Source organism: Monodon monoceros, unplaced genomic scaffold, assembly GCF_005190385.1.
Source record: "Monodon monoceros isolate NGI ecotype Baffin Bay Population unplaced genomic scaffold, NGI_Narwhal_1 Super_Scaffold_16, whole genome shotgun sequence".
NCBI classification, from domain to species: domain Eukaryota; kingdom Metazoa; phylum Chordata; class Mammalia; order Artiodactyla; family Monodontidae; genus Monodon; species Monodon monoceros.
The window spans coordinates 86,851,546-86,870,591 of record NW_021703772.1 but is presented as its reverse complement, the minus strand read 5'-3'; the positions used below and the strand labels follow the sequence as shown (position 1 = coordinate 86,870,591).

Here is a 19,046-nt window from a genome sequence, read left to right as displayed (position 1 = left end):
ATAGCAAAAAAAAATAAAGTATATTAGGAAGAAAAGTGTAATAAAGCTTTCTGCTTCTGTTTAGTTTTCTAAAGTGTTTACTTTAGTCTTCTCTGTTATAACAAAATCACAGCGCCACCAGGGAAGCCCTACTTCTGTTCTGTCGGAAGCTGTGCCTGTTGGCAGGGTGGTACCCAGTTTGCTCTTCTGGAAAGACTATTTCACCAGCAGGTATCTTACTGTCAGTGCAGGTGAGGTTTTGACACCTGGGCTATGACAGGCCCAGAAGTAGGACCAGCACTTTAACCTTTGCCTGGCTGGGACTGAAAGGATTAAAAAGAGTAATAGCCTGTGGTGCTTTGCAGACTGAGTACAGGGCTGAAAAAAGAAATAAAGGGAGAGAAAGGGAATGAACCAAAGAAACATCGAAAGGAAAATCAAGAAACAAGATTGAAAGAAAAAGAAGTGAGAGGTTCAAGTCTTGGGTCAGGAATTCTTCTCTGCACATTCCACCCACATGCCCTGTCAAAGACAAGCACAATTTGACTCAGCTCCTCAGGCAAGTGCAGTCCCAAATTGTGAGCTCTATTATCCTTCTCTTTCATTTTTGTTTCTACTCTATTGATTCCAGAGTTTGGTCTCAAAATAGGGGAAAATGACACTGATCCCTCAGAATTGTTAAAGGGATTAAATAAGAAACAAATATAAAGAGGCTAATGAGTTAATACAAATATGTTTTTTAAATGAAGTTGAATTTTATTGCTAATATGATGGTAGAAAATTAATTTGTGTATTGATTTAGATAACCCAGTTAGAGTTTAGAGTCAACCCTGATGAACTCTGAAAGTGCTGACTCTCCAAAGGAAGTCTCAAATACAAGGCAAGCTCTCTTGATTCTGAATCCCATTGAAAATGCTCCTTTAATTATTTCCTCTGTGGTTGGAATGAGGAGGGTATTCCTCTAGTAACAGTCATTAATCCTGTCAAATAATTCACCAAGCTATTTTGTGAATCTTATTCAATTGCCATTTCGGGGGGAACACTCTATCTGAAAGGCACTGCTCAGGAATGGGTTGACTACAAAGATAAATTAAACAAGATTCAGGCGCCCAGGTAGAATACAGTTCAATAGTAACTCAATCAAGCTACCATAAGTAATGGGTTTATAGTAAAGACACACTTGATAGACAGAAAAGCTCCAGGTTTTGATTCCCTCCAGACTGTGGGTCACCACACGGGCAAGAGGGTGTCAAGGCTAGATTGTGTCCTAGCCTCTTCTACTCACTTCAGTGTGGTTTTCCCCTCGTTCTCCTGATGTGTAGTTGATGCTCAGCCAGCCTTTAGGTTTTTTCAGAGGAAACTGCTTCATATGTAGTTGTAGACTCATTGTGTCTGTGGGGTCAAGTGAGTTCAGTATCTTCCTGCACTGCCATCTTAAACAGGAAGCCTCTCCTATTCTTGCTCAATTTCAAAAAACTAAAACTTTGGGAAATAAAATACAAATATAAAAACTAATTACAAAATAAATATAAATATAAAACTCCATTGTCATTTATCCCTTTCCAAAATTTAAGTTTTCTTTCCAAAAGGGTGGGAAGTGTTAGATGATGACTAAAGGAAGCAGGATGTGGTTTCAAGAAAGGGTCCTGCTTTGTTCAAAAATGCTCTGGGGGCTTCCCTGGTGGCGCAGTGGTTGAGAGTCCATCTGCCGATGCAGGGGACACGGGTTCGTGCCCCGGTCCAGGAAGATCCCACATGCTGTGGAGTGGCTGGGCCCGTGAGCCATAGCCGCTGATCCTGCGTGTCTGGAGCCTGTGCTCTGCAACAGGAGAGGCCACAACAGTGAGAGGCCTGCGTACCGCAAAAAAAAAAAAAAAAAAAAAAAGATGCTCTGTATGACTGTGAAAGAGAAGTTTCTCATTAGCAGCAGCAGGTAGATCTCTTTGGTCTTCATATGGCAAAAATTACTAACATTATTTAAGGTGTTTAAATACTTTTTCATCAATATTGTTTTTATTCACAATAAAGAATTTGTTAAGGTTCTATTGTATATACGTTCATATTTTTAAAACTATGATCCAAGAATCATTGGGGAGGGGAGAGTGGAGGTGGGCGAGGGAGAAGGAGGATAAGCTAGTTGGGGCACTGCTCTTCTATACTTTTCACAAAAGCATCTTTACTGTTACCTCCTAGTAAGACACCTAAAGGAAAAAGTGCTGACATTATATATGTTTAAACATTAATTTGGACCACTTCTCAGAAAATAAAAATGGAAAGAGCTAACACTTATTGAGAGCTTACTTTGTCTTGAGCACCATTACCTAATTCAGTCCTTTCAGCATCCCTAAGTCACTATTATTTTCATTATTATGTGCATGAGAAAAACTCAGGCATGGGGTTTAATGCTGATTGTTAATTATATTATTCGTGAGGTTGGGAAGATGAGAAGCTTAGTTAAAACAAAAGGTGTTTTAACTAAAAGCTAATTTTCTACCAAAAAAAAATGATGGTGGCTAGATTATTTTTAATTTTTTTCAAATTAATTTTTAGAGGAGAAGTTATAATGGAACCTTCACCTCTTGAGTTACCAGCTAACACAGTCCGACGCATCGCATCTGAACTTAGATGTCACCCAACAGATGAGAGGGTTGCCCTCCGCCTCGATGAGGAAGATAAGCTGAGGCACTTCAGGGAGTGTTTTTATATTCCCAAAATGCAGGATCTGCCTCCAAGTAAGAATACTGGAAAGGGTTTTACTTTTCTTAATTTATTAACATATTTGCTACTGCATGTGTTCATCATAAATCTTTGAAAATCATTGTTCTGTTACATAATAGAGCCATTGCAATTGTGTCCACAAAACAGCAGGCTCCTGGTGGTATTAATTCAACTTGTCAGCCTACCTTAGTCTCAGATTCTATGTGTTTCCTCTCCTCTTCTGAAGAAAATACTTACAGGGTTCTTATACTGTCATCTAGTTCTCTGAACAATAGAGTTACTGATTGAAAATTGTAGCAGATGCATTTACTTGTTCTCTTAAGCACTCACATCTCAAAACAATTCTTTTTCAATACAGTACTAGAATACCTCTTGTTTTGTGGCACCTAGTTCATGATAATATATTTGTCTAAGAGAAAATATTATTTTGGAACTTGGACATATTAGGAAGGATGTTACATAAGTAGCCATCTTTGTGTGTTGAGGCATGTATGACTTACAAAAAATAATTAAATAAATAAAATCAGTGCCTAAGAAATGCATATTGCATTTCAAAAAATTAATACAGTAAACTGACTTTGTTCTTGTTTTGGAGGATGTTCTGTTTAAAAAAAACTAGGTAGCACAGGTAAAAAAAATGAAACAATTTTTCATATTTGGCTTAGCTCCATTTTCCATCGATGAAAAAGTTTACAAGTTGAATAGAATTGATCCACCAAAACGGGTTTCACATACTTAATAATTCAGTCTAATTTCCTTTTTTCTTCAGATTAACTGTGGCGGGTACAATTTTGGATAGTCATAATCCAAGAGCATTAGCTAATATGATTTTAAGATGAGATTGGGTCACATAACTGTCATATTTGGTTTATATTTTATTATGTAACACAGGATGGCACTTTGTAAAATTATGGAAGTGTAAAATAAAAGGAAGCCTAGTATCCAATTTAAAGTTGCTTACTTTCTGCCCTGCAAACCGGTTCATCTGTACCATTTTTCTAGGTTCCACATATATGCGTTAATATACGATATCTGTTTTTCTCTTTCTGACTTGCTTCACTCTGTTTGACAGTCTCTACATTCATCCACATCTCTACAAATGACCCAATTTTTTTCCTTTTTATGGCTGAGTAATATTCCATTGCATATATGTACCACAACTTCTTTATCCATCCGTCCGTTGATGGGCATTTAGGTTGCTTCCATGACCTGGCTATTGTAAATACCACAGCAATGAACATTGGGGTGCATGTGTCTTTTTGAATTATGGTTTTCTCCGGGTATATGCCCAGTAGTGGGATTGCTGGGTCATATGGTAATACTATTTTTAGTTTTGTTTTTTTTTTTTACGGTACGCGGGCATCTCACTGCCACGGCCTCTCCCGTTGCGGAGCACAGGCTCCGTACGCACAGGCCCAGCGGCCATGGCTCACGGGCCCAGCCGCTCCGCGGCACATGGGATCCTCCAGGACCGGGGCACGAACCCACGTCCCCTGCATCGGCAGGCAGACTCTCAACCACTGCGCCACCAGGGAAGCCCTATTTTTAGTTTTTTAAGGAACCTCCATACTGTTCTCCATAGTGGCTGTATCAACTTACATTCCCACCAACAGTGCAAGAGGGTTCCCTTTTCTCCACACCCTCTCCAGCATTTGTTGTTTGTAGATTTTTTAATGATGCCAATTCTAACTGGTGTGAGGTAATACCTCATTGTAGTTTTGATTTGCATTTCTCTAATAATTAGTGATGTTGAGCAGCTTTTCAAGTGCCTCTTGGCCATCTGTATGTCCTCTTTGGAGAAATGTCTGTTTTGGTCTTCTGCCCATTTTTGGATTAGATTGTTTGTTTTCTTAATATTGAGCTGCATGAGCTGTTTATATATTTTGGAGATTAATCCTTTGTCCATTGATTCATTTGTAAATATTTTCTCCCACTCTGAGGGTTGTTTTTTCATCCTGTTTATAGTTTCCTTTGCTTTGCAAAAGCTTTTAAGTTTCATCAGGTCCCATTTGTTTATATTTGTTTTTATTTCCATTATTGTAGGAGGTGGACCAAAAAAGATCTTGCTGTGATTTATGTCAAAAAGTGTTCTTCCTATGTTTTCCTCTAAGAGTTTTATAGTGTCCGGTCTTATATTTAGGTCTCTAATCCATTTTGACTTTATTTTTGTGTATGGTGTTAGGGAATGTTCTAATTTCATTCTTTTACATGATGCTGTCCAGTTTTACCAGCACCACTTATTGAAGAGACTGTCTTTTCTCCATTGTACATCCTAGCCTCCTTTGTCATAGATTAGTTGACCATAGGGGCCTGGGTTTATCTCTGGGCTTTCTATCCTGTTCCATTGATCTATATTTCTGTCTTTCTGCCAGTACCATATTGTCTTGATTACTGTAGTTTTGTAGTATAGTCTGAAGTCAGGGAGTCTGATTCCTCTAGCTCCACTGTTTTCCCTCAAGACTGCTTTAGCTATTTGGGGTCTTTTGTGTCTCCATACAAATTTTATGATTCTTTGTTCTAGTCCTGTAAAAAATGCTATTGGTAATTTGATAGGGATTGCACTGAATCTGTAGATTGTTTTGGGTAGTATGGTCATTTTCACAATATTGATTCTTCCAATCCAAGAACATGGTATATCTCTCCATCTGTTGGTATCATCTTTAATTTCCTTCATCAGTGTCTTATAGTTTTCTGCATACAGGTCTTTTGTCTCTCTAGGTAGGTTTATTCCTAGGTATTTTATTCTTTTTGTTGCAATGGTAAATGGGAGTGTTTCCTTAATTTCTCTATCAGATTTTTCATCATTAGTGTATAGGAATGCAAGAGATTTCTGTACATTAATTTTGTATCCTGCAACTTTACCAAATTCACTGATTAGCTCTAGTAGTTTTCTGGTGGCATTTTTAGGATTTTCTATGCATAGTATCATGTTATCTGCAAACTGACAGTTTTATTTCTTCTTTTCCAATTTGTATTCCTTTTATTTCTTTTTCTTCCCTGATTGCCATGGCTAGGACTTACAAAACTATGTTGAATAATAGTGGTAAGAGTGCACATCCTAGGCTCATTCCTGATCTTAGAGGAAATGCTTTCAGTTTTTCAGCATTGAGAATGATGTTTCCTGTGGGTTTGTTGTACATGGCCTTTATTGTGTTGAGGTAGGTTCCCTCTATGCCCACTTTCTGGAGAGTTTTTATAATAAATGGGTATTGAATTTTGTCAAAAGCTTTTTCTGCATCTATTGAGATGATCATATGGTTTTTATTCTTCAATTTGTTAATATGGTTTATCACATTGACTGATTTATGTATATTGAAGAATCCTTGCATCCCTGGAATAACTCCCACTTGATCATGGTGTATGATCCTTTTAATGTGTTGTTGGATTCTGTTTGCTAGTATTTTGTTTAGGATTTTTGCATCTATATTCATCAGTGATCTTGGTCTGTATTTTCCTTTTCTGTAGTATCTTTGTCTGGTTTTGGTATCAGGGTGATGGTGGCCTCATAGAATGAGGTTGGGAGTGTTCCTTCCTCTGAAAATTTTTGGAAGAGTTTGAGAAGTATGGGTGTTAGCTTTTCTCTAAATGTTTGATAGAATTCACCTTTGTAGCCGTCTGGTCCTGAACTTTTGTTTGTTGGAAGATTTTTAATCACAGTTTCAATTTCATTACTTGTGATTGGTCCATTCATATTTTCTGTTTCTTCCTGGTTCAGTCTTGGAAGGTTATACCTTTCTAAGAATTTTTCCATTTCTTCCAGGTTGTCCATTTTATTGGCATAGAGTTAGTTGTAGTAGTCTCTTAGAATGCTTTGTATTTCTGCAGTGTCAGTTGTGATTTCTCCTTTTTCAATTCTAATTTTATTGATTTGAGTCTTCTCCCTCTTTTTCTTGATGAGTCTGGCTAATAGTTTATAAATTATGTTTATCTTCTCAAAGAACCAGCTTTTAGTTTTATTGATCTTTGTTATTGTTTTCTTTGTTTCTATTTCATTTATTTCTGCTCTGATCTTTATGATTTCTTTCCTTCTGCTAACTATGGGTTTTGTCTGTTCTTTTTTCTCTAGTTCCTTTAGGTGTAATGTTAGATTGTTTATTTGAGATTTTTCTTGTTTCTTGAGGTAGGCTCGCATAGCTATAAACTTCCTTCTTAGAACTGCTTTTGCTGCATCCCATAGGTTTTGGGTCATCATGTTTTCATTGTCATTTGTCTCTATGTATTTTTTGATTTCCTCTTTGATTTCTTCAGTGATCTCTTGGTTATTAAGTAACGTATTGTTGAGCCTCCATGTGTTTGTGCTTTTTACATTTTTTTCCCCTCTAATACATTTCTAATCTCATAGCGCTGTGGTCAGAAAAAATGCTTGATATGATTTAAATTTTCTTAAATTTACTGTGGCTTGATTTGTGACCCAAGATGTGATCTATCCTGGAGAATGTTCTGTGTGCACTTGAAAAGAAAGTGTAATCTGCTGTTTTTGGATGGAATGTCCTATAAATATCAATTAAATCTATCTGGTCTATTGTGTCATTTAAAGCTTGTGTTTACTTATTAATTTTCTGTCTGGATGATCTGTCCATTGGTGTAAGTGAGGTGTTAAAGTCCCCCACTATTATTGTGTTACTGTCAATTTCCTGTTTTACAGCTGTTAGCAGTTGCCTTATGTATTGAGGTGCTCCTATGTTGGGTGCATATATATTTATAATTGTTATATCTTCTTCTTGGATTGACCCCTTGATCATTATGTAGTGTCCTTCCTTGTCTCTTGTAATATTCTTTATTTTAAAGTCTATTTTATCTGATATGAGTATTGCTACTCCAGCTTTCTTTTGATTTCCATTTGCATGGAATATCTTTTTCCATCCCCTCACTTTCAGTGTGTATGTGTCCCTAGGTCTGAAGTGGGTCTCTTGTAGACAGCATATATATGTGTCTTGTTTTTGTATCCATTCAGCAAGCCTGTGTCTTTTGGTTGGAACATTGAATCCATTCACTTTTAAGGTAGTTATGGATATGTATGTTCTTATTACCATTTTCTTAATTGTTTTGGGTTTGTTTTTGTAGGTCCTTTTCTTCTCTTCTGTTTCCCACTTAGAGAAGTTCCTTTAGCATTTGTTGTGGAGCTGGTTTGGTGGTTCTTTATTCTCTTAGCTTTTGCTTGTCTGTAAAGCTTTTGATTTCTCCATCGAATCTGAACGAGATCCTAATCTTGGTTGTAGGTTCTTCCCTTTCATCACTTTAAGTATATCTTGCCACTCCCTTCTGGCTTGTAGACTTTCTGCTGAGAAATCAGCTGTTAACCTTATGGGAGTTCCCTTGTATGTTATTTGTCGCTTTTCCCTTGCTGCTTTCAATAATTTTTCTTTGTCTTTAATTTTTGCCAATTTGATTACTATGTGTCTTGATGTGTTTCTCCTTGGGTTTATCCTGTATGGGACTCTCTGCACTTCCTGGACTTGGGTGGCTATTTCCTTTCCCATGTAAGGGAAGTTTTCAACTATAATCTCTTCAAATATTTTCTCGGTCCTTTCTCTCTCTCTTCTCCTTCTGGGACCCCTATAACGTGAATGCTGTTGTGCTTATTGTTGTTCCAGTGGTCTCTTAGGCCTTCTTCATTCCTTTTCATTCTTTTTTCTTTATTCTGTTCCACAGCAGTGAATTCCACCATTCTTTCTTCCAGGTCACTTATCCGTTCTTCTGCCTCAGTTATTCTGCTATTGATTCCTTCTAGTGTAGTTTTCATTTCAGTTATTGTGTTGTTCATCTCTGTTTCTTTGTTCTTTAATTCTTATAGGTCTTCGTTAAACATTTCTTGCATCTTCTCGATCTTTGCCTCCATTCTTTTTCCAAGGTCCTGGATCATCTTCACTCTCGTTATTCTGAATTCTTTTTCTGGAAGGTTGTTGCCTATCTCCACTTCATTTAGTTGTTTCTCTGGGGTTTTATCTTGTTCCTTCATCTGGTACATAGCCCTCTGCCTTTTCATCTTGTCTGTCTTTCTGTGAATGTGGTTTTTGTTCCACAGGCTGCAGGATTGTAGTCCTTCTTGCTTCTGCTGTCTGCCCTCTGGTGGATGAGGCTATCTAAGTGGCTTGTGCAAGTTTCTTGATGGGAGGGACTGATGCTGGGTAGAGCTGGCTGTTCCTTTGGTGGGCAGAGCTCAGTAAAACTTTAATCCACTTGTCTGCTGATGGGTGGGGCTGGGTTCCCTCCCTGTTGGTTGTTTGGCCTGAGGCGACCCAACACTGGAGCCTACCCAGGCTCTTTGGTGGGGGTAATGGAAGACTCTGGGGGGGCTCACGCCAAGGATTACTTCCCAGAACTTCTGCTGCCAGTGTCCTTGTCCTCACAGTGACACACAGCCACCCCCTGCCTCTGCAGGGGAGCCTCCAACACTAGCAGGTAGGTCTGGTTCAGTCTCCTATGGGGTCACTGCTCCTTCCCCTGGGTCCCGATGTGCACACTACTTTGTGTGTGCCCTCCAAGAGTGGAGTCTGTTTCCCCCAGTCCTGTCAAAGTCCTGCAATCAAATCCCACTAGCCTTCAATGTCTGATTCTCTAGGAATTCCTCCTCCCGTTCCCAGGCCCCCAGATTGGGAAGCCTGACGTGGGGCTCAGAACGTTCACTCCGGTGGGTGGATATCGGTGGTATAAGTGTTCTCCAGTTTGTGAGTCACCCACCCAGCAGTTATGGGATTTGACTTTATCGTGATTGTGCCCCTCCTACCGTCTCATTGTGGCTTCTCCTTTGTCTTTGGATGTGGGGTATCTTTTTTGGTGAGTTCCTGTGTCTTACTGTCAATGATTGTTCAGCAGTTAGTTGTGATTCTGGTGTTCTTGTAAGAGGGAGTGAGAGCACGTCTTTCTACTCCACCATCTTGAACCAATCTCCATAATTTCTTCATTACATTTTTGATCCCCTTCTCTTTCTGTCTTCTAAAATCCCTATAATGTGAATATTGGCATGCTTAATGTTATCGTAGAAATCTCTAAAATTGCTTTCAGTTTTTAAAAAATTTACTTTTCTGTCTGCTGTTCCAACTGGGTGATTTCCATAATTGTATCTTTCAGATCACTTTTGCATTCTTCTGTATCACTTAGTCTGTTATTCATTCCTTCTAATGTGTTTATTTTAGCTACTGAATTATTTAGTTTTGATTGGGTCTTTTTTATATTTTCTAGTTCCTTGTTAAAATATCAGTGTTTAGATCAATTATTTTTTTCTAATTCAGTCAACATTTTTATTATCAATGTTTTGAATTCTTTGGTAAATTATTTATTTATGTTTTATTACTTTTTTCAACGGCTTCCTCTTGTTCTTTCAATTGTGGGTAGTTCTTCTGACTTTTCAGTTCACTTAACTTTGCCTCTATGAATTTACATGAAACAGTTACCTACTGTGGTCTTGAAGGGATGTTCTTAGGTTGGAGCATCCCTGTGCAGACTGCATGTGCCCAATGCTTTTGGTGGGAGAGCTGGATTTGATATGGATACTAGTCACATCTTCTTCCAGGGTGTGCTGGCAGCTATCTTATGATGTGAGTATCTCATGACTTGGTTAGGTGAAGGTCAGAAAGTTCTTCCTACTCTAGCCATTTCTCAAATTCCTTCAGCTTAAAACATCCAATATGCCAAGGTGCTGTATTTTTTTAAATACTTTTTAAAAAATTAATTAGTTTATTTATTTTTGGCTGCTTTGGGTCTTTGTTGCTGTGTGCAGGCTTTCTCTAATTGCGGTGAGCAGGGGCTACTCTTCATTGCGGTGCACAGGCTTCTCATTGTGGTGGCTTCTCGTTTCAGAGCACGGGCTCTAGGTGCAAGGGCTTCAGTAATTGTGGCACACAGGCTCACTAGTTGTGGCTCGTGGGCTCTAGAGCACAGGCTCAGTAGTTGTGGCACACGGGCTTAATTACTCAGCAGCATGTGGGATCTTCCCGGACCAAGGTCCGTGTCCCCTGCATTGGCAGGAAGATTCTTAACCACTGTGCCACCAGAGAAGTCCAAGGTGCCATATTTTGAGGTAGCATGTCCTGAACCCCATGACTGCCAAGAGTACCAACTTTTAATAAGAAATTTTCTTATCATTCTTCAGAGAAGAGAAGCCTAGGCCCCCACAGCTTAAAGTCCTGTTTGTCTTTCATGTTGTAAAGATCTGATGGCATTAGGTCGGAGAGTGGTGTGTTATCTCTTCATTCTTGTGGGTAATTACCAAAGCACTTTCTTGATACTCTATTCTACCTATTTACATAATGCCAACTGAATGCTCACATGGTGACATTTGATGTGCTTTGAGACAAAAAACAAACAAACAAAAAAAAACAAAACTCAACCAAGTAAAAGGAAAATAGTTTAGGATGGGGAACCACACTTTGGGGAGGCATGAGATGAGATAATTCAGTTTACAATTCCGCTTTTTTTTCACACTGAACACATTTTAAAAATGACTTTCTAAGTAAAAGTAACCCAATACCTATTTATCTGTAAAATCGTCACCAATGAAAGAACAAGACAAAAAAAAAAAAAATGGGAGCAGAGATCTGGGTGGTTGCCTCCTCTTCCTGGGTTGTTGATAAGGCTGACACACACAGAACATGTTTAGTCTTTAAACTACTTATTTGAATGCTTAGTTGAAATTTGAGCCATGGTACACCAATTAAAACCTCTGGATCCTAAAAAAAATCCTTCAGTATTTGTTCTCTAGATCGACAAAGAACTGTTAATTAATCAAATTTAAATGTGTGAACAGTATTTACACTTCTTTGATTGGGTCTGACTTAAGAAATGCCAATGAAAAAGTGACACAGGATCTATAAAAGTAGGTTGAATTAGATGGTATGCTTTTAAAAAGCCTGCAAAGATTTAAGTAGTCTAAATAAAGACAAGTATACTACCAAATGATTCAAATTTCAGCAAGAAGCTTAATCTTTCTTCCCATAGAATTAATATAAAACTTAGTAGAACACAATTATAAACTTGTGCATTTCTAGAAAATACTTGAAGCATATAGATTGGTTTGCTAATGAAATTGCATTTACTGCAATCAAGGAAAAATTATAAAACAAATCACTAAAGTTCTGATTTATTTGAGTAAAAAGCAGATATAGAGAATAATCTTTGCCTACATATGTATTAATATTATATGCATACAAAGAACAAAAATCTATAAATTCAATATATCTACTTCAGATATATAAATAATCATTTAGATTTTTTTAATTTGCCTGATCTACAACACCAGGATTATTACTTGTCTAAATTCTGGTAACCTTCTGCTATGACTAGATAGGCTGATATAATTTCTGTAAAAATTCTGGTTTTAACTCTTTTCTATTGGCTATTTATGATTGGGAGTAGCTGTTAATCTAGATTTTCTCGTGGAGCATGATAAATATGACAGACCTGAACAAAAAGCATCTCTCTGTTTAAACTGTATTTTAAAATATAAATGTAAAAGATTATTTTTCAGAGAACCTGATGTTATCCTTGGGAGGAATTTTAAGATATGTATCATCTTTCTTGGAGTTAATTACATTCATTGTTTGTAGTGGATTAACAATGCCAAATGGAAGAATGTTAATTAATTGAATAAGTATATTTTCCCTTTTCTTCTATTTCAGTTGATTTATCTTTAGTGAATAAGGATGAAGAAGCCATCTATTTCTTGGGAAATTCTCTTGGGCTTCAACCAAAAATGGTTAAAACATATCTGGAAGAAGAACTAGATAAGTGGGCCAAAATGTAAGTATTATTTCAAAAGCTATCATTCAACATCTCATATAAGAATTTTAAAAATCACGCCAGGTTGTCTAATATTTGGAAAGGTGTATAGTAGAATCTTAGAATTTTAGAGCACAGGGAACCCGAGGGATTGTGTCATTCAACACTGGATGAAATAACTGAGGATCAGTAAATAAGGTATTATGGCAAGTTAGTTGCAGAATCAATAGTAAAACTTTTGAAATATTTAAAATTTTAAGTTCCTCCCTTGAATTGACACATCTACATCATATGCAATTATTTTATTTTCTAAATGATTAACAAAGCAGTTAATATTTAGGATTCAATTTAGTGTTTTCATGATTAGTTCTTGGCTAAACTCTACCACACTAATTTTTATAAATAAGAAAATAAAAATTGTTGAGGTGGGGAGAGGAGGTTGAGTGGAACAGAAGGTGCTTCCCTCCCCAAATTGAACATGGTTATTGAGAAGATGCTCCATTTGGGCTTAGCTAACCATGCAGGAATCTTAAATTAGGATTCATCTTTTTCTCCTTCTTTTATGTTCTGCTTTTACTCTTCTGCTTATGAAACCCTTCATACTCTCTGCTTACCTCAATGCTTACCCTCTTTAATATCAACCTTCTCAACCACTGATTAGCCCTCCCTGAATGTCTATTGCATTAATAATCAGTGCTCTACAATAGGCAGTTTAGAGGTGTCTACTTTCATTAGTTTTATATTCTTAGCTATATTGTAAATCCCTTAAGGAAAATAACCTAATCTTATGTACTTCTTATCCTTCCCCAGTGATTACTGATAAAGCTGGAACTGAAAATATTTTAAAATATTTTTAACTATTTAAACATTTTATATTTAAAATATTAAAAATAGTACAACTATTTTAAAAATATTTTTTGACTCTTAGAATCTGAAAAATAGATATGAAGGGGAAGCTAAACCTGAAGGACAGGAAAAAAAAAATTCAGGAAGGAAGATGAAAAATTCAGGAAGGAAGATGAAACTAAACCAGATAAGAATTCTGAGTAAGATATTTGGTTCTAATAGAAACTCAGAATGTCTTTTCCAGCTTTCTATATTCTTCAGGTCAGTGGTCTTTTACATTGAGACCAAAACCTCTTCTATAAAGTTTAGTTTACACTGACTATGCCAATGATTACTACCATGGCTATTAGATAACATTGCAAAGTTTCTTAATTTAAGTGGTTAAGAATGTAAGTTCACAACTCAATGCAAGAATAATAGAGTTTTGTATAGTTTATTAGGCATATTATAACTTTACCTGCATAACATTTATGCATAAATTGAAAAATAAGTATCACCACATTTGGAAGCATTTTGCACTAGCAAGCTTTAGTATTTAAAAAATGAGGGTCATAGTTAATAAAAATGGTTAATATTCATTTTTGGCCTTAACGTAGAAGATAGCAAAGAATTAGATTGAATTTGAACTTTGGAGAGTGTCCTTGACTCTTGGATATTCATTCAGCAAGACTGTGCATTTTTATCCTTCAGGTATTTTAAAAAGATGCCGCTCTTCTATCCTATTCATATTCTTATGATTATCCTACTTTATTAAAAGAATGGTTGATTATTCTCAAGACATGTATTCCAGTTATGTTCCAGGAAAGTGCCTCTCTGTCATAATGCCCTTCTATTGTTGTTACCTTTCAATTTTATATTTTACCTTGTGACAACAGAAAATTACATAATCTTAAACCCTCTACCTATTTTTCATCAGACAGACGATTTAGCAAGGAGGTGCACTATAATGCTTCAAGCAATGTAAAGTAAATTTTAAAAAGACTTCTTCTGAGAAAAAGATTAGGTAGCTAGTTTGTTTTATTTAGTCTTTTTGCTGTAAACTGTGGTGGCCCAGTCAACATCATAGCCCTGCCAGCTCAATGTCAGTGGTGTTTTAGGTGCATGATCGCAATCCTGTTTTCCCCTATCCCACCCTTGATCTTTCATCTCAAATGGGTTTGTTCATTACTTTCTGCTCCTAAATATTTAGCTTAAAATTCCACTCTGGCCTTTTCCAGCTAAGGTTGTGTTGGGAGGAAAACTTTTCCTCTACCAACTTACATTCTAGTGGTTGGGGGCATGAGAATTAATTGACAACAGACAGATTAGCAGGAGAAAAGTTTATTTCACATGTGTGCAGAAGCACTCTACAAACAGTGATTCACTGATCAGCCAGAGTAAAGGTTTAAAACCAACTTAACAAAAGGGGCGAGTTTTAGGGCTTCAGTAGGAAAGTATGGAAGGTTCTGTTGGGCTTTTCCATCCTGATGATAATGGGCAGTATCTTTCCAGGCTGGAAGCCCCCCAAGAGGAAGATGGAGGGGAAGTAAATTTGTAACTCCTAGTGCTAAGCGTCATTTTTCTCTGACGGTGGGTCAATGGCAATGGCATTTTCAGGAGGCTTTCCTTAAGTCTAGATAATGTTTCTTTCTTAGGCTGCTGTTTGTCCACGTGCTTTTAGTTTAAAGTAATCTTCATGCTACTCTGGTGGCCTGTTGGTTACTTCAATTCCCTTTCTGGCTATTGCTTTTGTTTTAAATCTCCCCTGCATATATTTGATTTGCCTCTAGATCCAGGGCCTCCCATTACTGTGGTGAGTTTTATCCGATTATCTGTTCCTCTTCATCTCCTCCAACCCCACTTCTGCCCTACTTCTTAGCTGATACCCAAGCCAGGCCAGTGCCTCCCCCTCTTCTAGATCACTGAGAGATTTTGAGAAGAACTGAGTCAAAGAGAGCTACACAGTCACTAAACACTCTAATGCACATTGAAATTAGTTGGAAAAAAAATAATATTAAAAATTTATAATCTTAACAGTAACATAGAAATTTGAGTGCTCTAAGCAAGATATTACTCTGGGATATTGATGTCAAGTCTCTGGCCATCCATGACCTACAATGTAGGAAATGACATTTGGCTCGTGGTTTTCATCTTCTATGTCATCATCTTTTATGGCCTATTGTAGGCATACTACCTACTTATCTACAAAATAAACCATCACTGGTCACAATGCCATCCAATCTTATAATTCATATGGCTACCATATTTGATTATTTATACTAAAGAAAAGTCAAGGATACAGGAATACTTAGATATATTTTAGGACCCAAATGATTTCTTCTAAAACTTCAAGTTCCTTAAGGCAAAACTATGAAAATAAAATACTTACCTCTGTGATTTTTATAAATGATTATCATTATTTTCCAAAGTCATTTTCAACTGTATGTGATTTCTAAAGTAGGTTAATGACACTTTACTTTGGAGAATATATTATTTGTTTGGTGAAATGATAATATTTAGATAATTTTAATATTCTGAAATAGAAAACTTTTAGGGTAATTTCATTCTTTGATATATAATAATTAGTTATCAGCAAGAAGCTACCATAAACAATAAGAAGCAACAATATCATATGCTTGTTCATTGTGGGTCCGCTAGGATGGATAGGCAATAAACTTAAATAATTTTTGAGGACATTTAAAATTATATATTTTACCAATGGCCCAGATTATTTAAAGGAGAATAACATGGGTTAATATTCATAGCGGTAAAGTTCGGCTAGAAGGGAAAGATATGTCAGTCCTAAAGAGCACATTGTAAGTTGAGAAATGTATATTGTGTCCCTAAGATATAATCACTATATCTTAGGTCTTCTGGGTTGTCTTATCTGCTAGATAAATAAATTTCTTTCTTTTTCATAAGAGCAAAAACTTGCCACATTTGTGTTTTTATAGGCATTCTTCTAAGAATTGAGACATATTAGGTAGAATTATTTAAAGAGAAAAATAGCCCACTGAATTACATATTAGGAACAAAAGGCCTGGTTTGCAGACAGTGACTTAACTTACATGGCAATGTGTGTGCAGAAAAGGTACTGGTAAAGCACATGGGAGAGGTCTGCTCCTGCAGACCTGCAGTGGTTCAATTTATGGGTTTCTTTCTTTAAAAAAAAAAAAAAAAAGTGTATTGTAAGGGAGGAAAGACTGTCCCCCTACTCTCCTAGATCCATTAGCTGGGTCTATGAAATAAACACAACAGGCAGATTAACAAGAGAGAAGGCATAAAAGTACATTTTTAACATTACGTGCATGAGGGCATCACAGGAAAAAGAAAAAAGTGAATATCCAAAAAAGCAATGAGATTTCAGAGCTTACGTACTGTCTTAATAGGGACAGAGGAGGGGTATATAGGCTACTCAGGGGAAAGTAAACGATTTTTAGGAAGGATGAATGGAACTTTAGAAGAATAGATGGGAAGTGTGATAGCTTGTGACAAAGTTTGTCTGGCTGTGGTGCTGACTTCTAGTCTCCTCTCTTGTGACAAGAGTAAATCTCCTCTGGTTGATGAAACTCCTGAGGAGGGAATTTATGACAACTGAGTCCTTTTTGGAGGATCTGTCTTCAGGCAGATAAGGGGAGTTCAGAGATATCTTCCCCATGTATTTGCTGTTTTTCAAGTGCATTCCTTTTTATTAATTTATTTATTTAATTTATTTATTTTTGGCTGTGTTGGGTCTTTGTTGCTGCACGCGGGCTTTCTCTAGTTGCGGCGAGAGCAGGCTGCACTTTGTTGCGGTACGTGGGCTTCTCATGTGGTGGCTTCTCTTGTTGTGGAGCACGGGCTCTAGGCACGCAGTCTTCAGTAGCTGCAGCATCTGAGCTGAATAGTTGTGGCCCGTGGGCTCTAGAGCACAGGCTCAATAGTTGTGGCACATGGGCTTAATTGCTCCATGGCATATGGGATCTTCCCAGACCAGGGCTTGAACCCATGTTCCCTGCATTGGCAGGCGGATTCTCAACCACTGCACCACTAGGGACCTCAAGTGCATTCTTTGTGCTTTGTGCAAAATAATCCTTATGCCAAAGAGGCCAGTTTTAGTGTGGCATATTCTGCCACCTTTCAGTATGAATAAGAAAATACGTGGTATGACATGTGACAGAGCTTTTCCTGACATCTCTGTTGGCTAATCAACAATTGGGTCACAGAAAAAAACTTGTGATATCATTAAGGAAGACTGTGAAGTCTTATTTATTCGCTTATTGCGGGGAGCTTTTAAAAGCAGGGCCACTTCTCATTTTGTAGGATGGCTAAAGCACAGTCATATTTCAAAGAGGATCCACATTTCTATTAACTTCCTAATTAGATTTTATATTCTGAAATTTAATTTTCTGAGCAAATACTGCTTTGTAGACTTCTCTGAGAACAGCTCACTCAGGCAATGATTGATGCTATGGTAGTGAGTGAATGCTTTCCTATGCTCTCTTTTCCTTTCCAGCATTTGTAAAAGAAGATTGCAGCTACACTGCAACTATTTTAAGCAGTTTTGAATGAGAACAACATAATCTTTCTCTTAACTTGAATATGTACGTTATGAATGCAGTGTGATCCACATCAGCTCTTTCTAATGACAGGCCACTTTACTCTAAGTTTATTTGGGTAACACTTTCTAAATACATTTCACTATCTCAGGCTAGGAGACTGACAAAATGAAGAAGGTGACTCTGCGTGTGATATTTTAAAGGGAGGAAGATGACAAAAGCATTCCAAGAAGAAAGTATCCTTAAAGATTATTATCATGGTGTCTACCAGAGTGAGAAGTAGGTGGCATCATACTCTGAGATATAAATTCTCTGAGGCAGAACATAGACTTTTACTACCTAAATGTAATAAGATGTATTGTGCTATCAGCAAGGCCATGGAGCTCTATATGATTAAAATAAAAATGTATCCAAGTATCTGCCTTTAAATACTATTTAATGATAATGATTTTTGTCTTTAGTATTTATATTGGAAGTTAAGAAAGAGGCAAGCTGCAGGCTATCTAATAATAATATGAATAATATGCACTAACAGTTGCCCTTCTTTTCCTCCTTAGTTCTTATAGTCTATGTTTATTCTCAAAGAAAGTCTTCTTCCTTCATCTCAGTTTATATGGTAATTGAAATATTAGCTTAAAAGTTGTGTTTTACACCTCATGCTGGTGAAGTGAGTTTTAACATTAGACTTTCATTAGGAAAGAAGACTCAGAAAAGGGGTACCATGTACCAATCTTTTTCACATGTTACTTGTTTTTCATAGCTATCCTTTAAGTTATATATTGTAACCCACTTACTTTTATAAAAGTGGAAAATTAGGCCCTATACACCTCTGATAAATGTAGCCTCGGGCCCAGTATTGCCCTGGACCTGTCTCATCCCAGGTGATGGAGCCAATTGCTAAATATTCAAGATTTTTGTTGATACCAAATTGGCCATGTGAATGGGGGTAGTCACACCGCAAAAAACAGCAAGGGCTAAAAAACAGGGCTCCTCCCTTCCAGTTCCCCACTGCTCTGTAGAGGAGAAAAAATATTTTCCTTTACCCTACTGAGTTTTTACCTGAGAGCTTGTAATAAAAGATTAACAAGAGAACAAACGGAAGTGTATTGACATGAATACCTCATGTATACATAGGAAACACCCAGGGAAAAATGAGTAACTCCCAAAAGTGGCTTAGAATTCAAACTTAAATCCCTTGTTAAAATGGAAAGAGGAGGAGAGATGAAGGCCTCTTAGAGGAGAGTAAAGGATTTCTATGAAAGATGGTCC

General features: G+C 37.0%; 1 protein-coding gene across 2 annotated transcripts in view; it reads left to right on the top strand.

Moving 5' to 3' along the window:
* KYNU (kynureninase) overlaps positions 1-19,046 on the top strand; it is an 89,727-nt gene that overhangs the window by 1,671 nt on the left and 69,010 nt on the right. Inside the window, exons 2-3 of one of the 2 annotated variants that reach the window (XM_029225111.1) lie at positions 2,530-2,711; positions 12,315-12,435. In XM_029225111.1, the coding sequence (XP_029080944.1) occupies positions 2,543-2,711; positions 12,315-12,435 (290 nt within the window). In that variant the 5' untranslated portion in view covers positions 2,530-2,542. The remainder of the gene's footprint in view (positions 1-2,529; positions 2,712-12,314; positions 12,436-19,046) is intronic. The other variant, XM_029225112.1, reaches the window with a different exon arrangement.